General features: G+C 38.0%; 1 protein-coding gene across 1 annotated transcript; it reads right to left on the bottom strand.

The window, feature by feature from the left end:
- Window positions 1–5,368: 5,368 nt before the first annotated feature.
- LOC143848943 (uncharacterized) lies at window positions 5,369–6,541 on the bottom strand. The gene has a single exon (XM_077357988.1). The coding sequence runs from the start codon at window positions 6,539–6,541 to the stop codon at window positions 5,369–5,371; it is 1,173 nt and encodes a 390-aa protein (XP_077214103.1).
- Between the last annotated feature and the right edge of the window lie 1,424 nt (window positions 6,542–7,965).

The raw sequence follows: 7,965 nt of genomic DNA, 5'->3' as shown, positions 1-7,965 counted from the left end.
GTTACCCTAGTGGACGAGTTTTGTCTCGTGAGTGTTTGCAGTGAATATACACACAAAATTCTAAAAACAAACTTTTCTTTCGAAATCTCACTATAGAATAAAGTTAAAAATTTCTAATCCTGTTTCTTTGATACAATGCTCAAAATAGAAGAACAAGAATACCTCCATACTTAAACTTTGCATCCTATCCCAAGTTGAAAAAAAAATTAGAAAAATATTTTAATCAAGGAATCCTCTTTTGAATTTGTCATACTTTTCCCCCTTAAACTTGCCTCTAATGTAATCGTACCATAAAAGAAATTTGATTTTGAAACTTAATAGAAAAATTTGCAAATTTATATGGTCCACCATACTTTCCACTTTTTCCGTACTTTCTAAGATTAGAACTCACTTTTGTAATCCTCTACTGCTTTTGGCGTGAATGACATGCAGGGCATGCACCAGACACCCAGGCTACTAAGCAGTGTCCGACTAATCTTTGATTTGCATGTGTCATAGACATTGATGCACATGAGTTCAAACTTTACCTTTGATTATGTGCAATGCTTTGATTTATTAGGCTTTCTAATTGACCCATGTATGGAGTTTTCAGTCAGTTGCTCTCAAGCCAGTTGGCTTTAAGGAACTGGGCATAAAAACCCTTCAGACTTAATAGCTCAAGTCAAAGAGGCTACAAATCAAAACTATAATCAAGAAGCAAACTTTCAAAAAAAATCATTCATTCTTTCTTTTCTTTCAACCTTTCTTTCATTTTTATCCATACCATATAAAAAGCAAGTTTCTATTTCTATTTCTTATTCAAATCCTTTTAAAAGAAAGATTCCAAAAGAAAACAAAACTAAGAAAGGAAAGTATTATTTCTAATTTTTCAAATTCCAGAATTAAAATATCCACTAACTTTCTTTCTTAAAATAGGAAAACAACTTTCTTTCTAAGAATACCAAGTTCTTTCTAATTTGCGAAAAATTGCCAAAAGCAAAAGGAAAAGAAAATTTCTAACTTTAACTATAGAAAAGATTAGAAAAGAAAGTTTCCAAAAGCTACCCCCCCATACTTGATTTATGCATTGTCCTCAAGGCATTAAAAATAGAAAGAAAAATATGAAGACTAAAAATAGAAAGGAGGGTGCGTACCGTATTTGTTTAGGCATGATTCAAATAGGAAGGTTCATGGAGATCCATGACCTCTTCCATATCCGGCTTTGACAACTCAATAAATGGCTTTAATCTTTGTCCATTAACTTTAAAAATCTCACCATTTCTTGGATTTAGAACATCGACCGCACCATGGGAGAAAACTTTATGCACAATGTATGGTCCATCCCATCGAGACCTTAACTTACCTGGAAAGATATGCAATCTGGAATTGTAGATAAGCACTTTTTCACCTTCCTTGAAAGATTTTCTCAAAATATGCTTATCATGAAAAGCCTTTGTCTTCGCCTTGTAAATTCTTGCATTCTCATAGGCATCATTACGTAATTCCTCTAATTCCACAAGTTGAAGTTTTCTAAGAGTTCCTGCTTTAGACAAATCAAAATTCAAATGTTTAATTGCCCAAAAGGCTTTGTGTTCTAATTCAACAGGAAGATGACATGCCTTCCCATACACAAGGCGATAAGGAGACTGGCCAAGGTCAGTCTTAAATGCGGTTCTATGAGCCCATAAGGCATCCACTAGCCTAAGGGACCAATCCTTGCGATTGGGGTTGACAGTCTTCTCTAAAATTTGCTTAATTTGCCTATTGGACACTTCCACTTGGCCACTAGTCTGGGGGTGATAAGGGGTAGCTAATTTATGGGTGATCCCATATTTCTTCATAAGGGCCTCGAAAGGTCTATTGCAAAAATGTTTACCCCTATCACTGATGATAGCACGTGGTGTACCAAAGCGGGAAAAAATGTTTTCTTTGAGAAATTTGACCACAACCTTGTGGTCATTGGCTTTACAAGCTATGGCCTCAATCCATTTTGAAACGTAATCTACGGCCAATAAGATGAACAAATTCCCAAAAGAGTTGGGAAAAGGACCCATGAAGTCTATACCCCACACATCAAAAATCTCAACTACTAAAATGGGGTTGAGGGGCATCATATTCCTCTTGGTGACACGACCTAAAGTCTGACAGGCGTTGCAAGCCTTGCAATACTCAAATGAATCCCTAAACAAGGTCGGCCAATAGAAACCACACTGAAGAACTTTGGCTGCGGTTTTCGTTGGCCCAAAATGTCCTCCACAAGCCTGATCATGGCAAAAAGATAAAATAGAATGGTGCTCATGATCTGGAACACAACGTCGGACAATCTGATCCGAACATGTCTTGAATAGATAAGGGTCTTCCCAGAAAAAATATTTGACCTGTGAGTGAAACCTATACTTGTCTTGGGTGGACCAATGATCTGGGGTCGCACCCGTGACCAAGTAATTTACTATATCTGCATACCAAGGCTCACTAGAAATGGCCAATAATTGCTCATCTGGAAAACTCTCATTAATGGGACATTCGTCATCCTTTGCATTGGAGAGACGGGACAAGTGGTCTGCAACCAAATTTTCTGTACCTTTCTTGTTCCTAATCTCTAAGTCAAATTCTTGAAGAAGCAAAACCCACCTAATGAGGCGAGCTTTGGCATCTTTCTTAGCCACAAGATATTTGATGGCGGAATGATCTGTATAAACAATCACATGTGAGCCAATCAAGTAGGACCGAAACTTCTCAAGAGCAAACACAACTGCTAGGAATTCTTTTTCAGTGGTAGTATAGTTGAGTTGCGCATCATTGAGGGTCCTACTAGCATAATGAATAACATGGGATAAGTTATTAATTCTTTGACCCAAAACAGCCCCAATGGCAAAGTCAGAAGCATCACACATGACTTCAAAGGGCTCAGTCCATATTGGTGCTTGAATGATAGGAGCCGTGGTTAGCTCCTTCTTTAAATGCTCAAAAGACTCTACGCACTCATTGGAAAAATCAAATTTTTCATCCTTTGCAAGCAAGTTAGTCAGAGGCCTAGCTATTTTACTGAAGTCTTTTATGAATCTCCTATAAAAGCCAGCATGGCCCAAAAATGATCGGATGTCCTTCACATTTTTGGGTGATGGTAGATGGGAAATAAGGTCCACCTTGGCTTTATCTACCTTTAAACCCTCTTTTGAAACTACATGGCCTAAGACTATGCCCTCCTTCACCATAAAGTGACACTTTTCCCAATTAAGAACTAAGTTCTTTTCTCTACTTCTTTCCAATACCAGCTTTAAATGGTGAAGGCACTCATCATAGGTGGAGCCATGAATGGAAAAATCATCCATGAAGACTTCGAGAAATATCTCCACCATGTCCGAGAAGATACTCATCATACACCTTTGGAACGTGGCAGGTGCATTGCATAACCCAAAGGGCATGCGTCTGTAAGCAAAAGTTCCAAAAGGGCATGTAAAAGTAGTCTTTTCTTGGTCCTCAGGGGCTATAGGGATTTGATTATAACCAGAATATCCATCTAAGAAACAATAGTAATCATGTCCTGCTAGTCTCTCTAACATCTGATCAATAAAAGGCAAAGGGAAATGGTCTTTCCAAGTAACGGCATTAAGCTTTCGGTAGTCAATACAAACCCGCCACCCTGTTTGAATACGAGCAGGTATAAGTTCATTGGTGGCGGATTGTATAACGGTAACTCCCGACTTCTTAGGCACCACTTGGACTGGACTGACCCACTGACTATCTGAAATGGGATAAATAATCCCATTATCAAGACACTTTAAAATTTCTTTTTGAATGGCTTCCTTCATCACAGGATTAGCCCTTCTTTGGGATTCCCTTGAAGGTTTGGAACCCTCAATCAAATGTATATGATGTTGGCAAATTGAAGGGCTAATTCCTTTGATGTCAGCCACGGTCCAAGCTATGGCGTCCTTATTTTCCTTTAACAAATTAAGTAACTCATCCTCTTGACTAGAAGTTAAATCAGAAGAAATAATAACAGGAAGAGTTTCATTATTGCCTAAGAAAGCATACCTGAGATTTGAAGGCAAAGGCTTCAAATCTAGCTGTGGGGGCTCTTCTATGGATGGCTTGGGAAGGGATTTAGAAAGGGGTCCCATGGGCTCCATTATGTGTTGTAGGCTGAAAGCCTCAGAGAAGAAGTCGCCTCCCGGATCTCCCAACTGCTCTAAGCATTCTTGAAAATCTGCAGCAAAATCAATATCAAACTCAGTTTCTATCTCATCTGGGAATGAATGCAATAGATTAACTTCTTCATGCAAACTAGGATGCTTTCCTAATCTAAAAATATTGAAATCTACTGATGTGTTACCAAATGAGAGTTTCATGAGGCCATTTCTACAATTTATTAATGCATTACTAGTAGCAAGGAATGGCCTACCTAAAATGATTGGGATTTGATCTTTAACATGTGCAACAGGTTGGGTATCTAAAATTATGAAGTCCACAGGAAACAGAAATTCACCCACCTTAACTAAGACATCCTCCACCATCCCTTTAGGAGTTTTGACTGATCTATCTGCCAACTGAAGAGTGACAGTGGTTGGTTTGAGTTCTCCTAGTCCTAATTGCTGGTAGACAGTGAATGGCAAAAGATTTACACTTGCTCCCAAATCAAGTAGGGCATGGTCAATTTTTGTGTTGCCAATGGTGCAAGCTATTGTGGGACATCCCGGGTCCTTATACTTGGCCACCATTTGCTGAGATAAGATGGAACTAACATTGGCGGCCAAGAAAGCTTTCTTAGGTACGTTCGTTGTGCGCTTTTGAGTGCACAAGTCCTTAAGCACCTTGGCATAAGCAGGGACTTGGGAAATAGCATCTAATAATGGGATATTCACTTGCACTTGCTTAAAAACATCTAAAATCTTGTCCATGGCAGCAACCTTTTTATTATTTTGAAGCCTCTTAGGATAAGGAGCTTTAGGTATAAACTGTCTCTCTGGTTGTGGAGCTGGCTGCTCCTCTGCGACACTGTCAGGCTCCTCAAGTGATTCTGTAACAGGGGGCTGATCTCTAACTTCTACAGATGAATCTTTGGAGTCCTTAGATGGTTCGGATCTGACCATAACCTTTCCCTCCCTTTCCGATCTGACCTTCTCCTTCTGATACTCTCGGCCACTCCGTAAAGCATAGACGGCATTACACTGGTTGGAGGGCTCTTCCTGTGGGTTCTGTTGAATTACATTCAACTGACTCGGTTGACCTTGTTGGTTTGGATTGACATTCCTAGGGTTAGGAACGGGTTGAGAAGGCATTTTTCCTCTCTCCCTCTCATGTAAGGCATTAGCAAGTTGCGAGATTTGCTTCTCCATGTTGTGCTGACTAGTCATGAATGTACTCATGAGAAGTTCTACGCTCTTTTCTAAGGAATTGATCCTAGCCGAATCAGCTTGTTTTGGGAAACCTGGGGGGTTTGGATCTGATTTGAAAAGTGATTTTGGATCTGATTTTGGAAGTGATTTGGGTTGGGTGGGGGGTTGGTAGGTGGCCTAATAAGATTTGGTGGCAGATTTGGCCTTGGTGGGCCATACTGGCCATGATTTTGGAAACTAGGTTGTGCGGCTTGGTAATTGGGTTGACTCCACGAGAAATTAGGATGATTCCTCCAACCCGGGTTGTAAGTGTTACTAAATGGATTATTTTGAAACATAGCACTTACGTTCTCAGTACCATTGCTGGGCTGAGAAAGGTTGGGGCACTCTTCCATAACATGGCTTGGATCCTGACACCAACTACACATAGGGACTGTTTGACTAACATGATTGACCTGTGAAGGTCCTTTAACCACTATGGCTTCTAGCCTTTTGATAAGAATATCTAGGTGAGCCTCTTTAGCTACAGTACCCTCAATGAAACCCTTACCAATGGCTCTTTCACTCTCTTGGGTTGATTCCCACTCACGAGTCTTTTCAGCCAATTCAATTAAAAAGTTCCAAGCATCGTTTTCATCCGTATATGATGTAAATCCTGTTGGGCACATAGATTCTAACAACTGCTTGGTTTGATAGTCAATACCCTCATAAATAATTTGGCATAAATGCCAAGTGTCAAGTCCGTGATGAGGGCACTCTTGGAGAAGATCCTTAAACCTCTCCATGAACTTGGAAAAAGACTCATGGGGTTTTTGCCTAAACTGAAGAATGTCATTCCTTAGTTTATTCGTTTTATGCATAGGAAAGAACTTTTTAAGAAAGGCAACAGTGAATTCTTCCCAAGTAGTGATAGAATTGGTGGGAAGACCATAGAGCCATTTCTTAGCTCCATCCTTGAGTGAAAAAGTGATAAATCTAAGCTTTACCGCATCATCTGAGAGTTGCTGCATTTTAATGAGGACACACACTTCCTCAAACTCCCTAAGAAATAGATAGGCATCCTCAGAAGGTAGCCCATGAAAATGAGGTAACATGGTGATGAATTGGGATTTGAGTTCAAAATTATTTCCCTGCACAACAGGCAAACGTATGCATGAAGGTTGTGCTGTCCTAGCTGGATAGAATCTATCCCTAAGGGTTCTAGGTGTTTCCTCATCTGCCATGTCTATAGGTATAGGTTGAATTTTTATTTCTGTTTCTGATCTAATTGTTCTTTCTAATCGGTTCACAGAATTTCGTACCCAACCAGTACTCATGCAAAAATCAAAATCACGAAGGCAAATAAAGAAGCAACTAAAAATATGCAATAATTAAATCTAATATAAACTAAAACAAATAATTACTAAAACTAAAACACTTCGAATAGTTAAGAATTTAATAAAAACTCTTCCCCGGCAGCGGCGCCAAAAACTTGTTTGCACAAAATTAAACCGCAAGCGTACGGGTCAATCGTAGCTACGGGTCGATCACAGGAAAGAGCTATTAAACCTCTTAACTTAGGCAAAGTGAACAATTATCCAAATATTACTACTAATTATCTACTGATTATCTAATCTAGATGATTAAATTAAAGCCAATTTACTAGTCTAACAATTTTCAAATTAATAGAAACAACTTCTTTAATCTAAGGGAACCCTATTCAAGCAATTTAACTACAAATTATTTTTAATAAAATAAATTAAAGAACTGATTTGATTGAGAATTTTAACCACTAATTTAGTCATTAATCTAACACAATAATTATTTAATTTAATGAAAAACTTAAAGAACTATTGGGGTGCAAAGTTGCAAAACTATTAGAATGTTGCCTAAAAAAAATAAAAAGTCTTAGGGTTAGAATCCACCATAGGTTAGATAAAATTTATTAGTTTGTATATATAGATTCGCTTTGATCACAATCTTGAATTAGATTGACTTGTATAGATGATCAATCCGATCAATGAAAAATCCAATCAATGGATGAGATTTCCCATTAGTAATTGATCAAGTACACAAACAATTTTCAATATCTATACAAGACTCTATAAATTCTCATCAACGATCACATATACAAGAGATAATCAATGGCATATATGATCTATAATTCGAATTTACAACCCCTTGTATATTAAAGTTATATTCACAAAATTGAATCTAGACCGTTAGATCACACAATCTAACAAATTTAATGTACCCTTTAGGCTTCATCTAACCCTAAGATTAACAATTTAGTTACTCATTGAGAAGGGGAAAGAAACATAGAAAATAAAGAGAGAAATTGCCATTAAACAAATAAACAAAAAAATACTCTCTTATTCAATTTAAAATAGGTCACTAATATATCAAATTCCAAATAAAAGTAAATAACAAAACAAGAAAGACTTATTCTTTTTCTCCTCCTTCAACAGTTGGATCCTCGTTCTCGCCTTGGATTGCCTTGGATGATGTCCTCGACGGTTGGATCGAATGAGAAAAAGAGAAGAAAAATAGCTTGAAAAGAGAGCAAGAAAGAACAAAGAAAAAAAAAAGTAGAAATTAAGAACAAGCAAAAGCATAGAGAGAAAGAGAGAGAGAGAGAGAGAATTGTGTGGTTGTGAGAAGGGAATGA

Source organism: Tasmannia lanceolata, unplaced genomic scaffold (assembly GCF_043159265.1).
Source record: "Tasmannia lanceolata isolate RefF3 unplaced genomic scaffold, GAP_Taslan_0.1 ptg000016l, whole genome shotgun sequence".
Taxonomy (NCBI): domain Eukaryota; kingdom Viridiplantae; phylum Streptophyta; class Magnoliopsida; order Canellales; family Winteraceae; genus Tasmannia; species Tasmannia lanceolata.
Note: the sequence above shows the minus strand (reverse complement) of the source record. Positions and strands in the feature narration are given on the sequence as shown.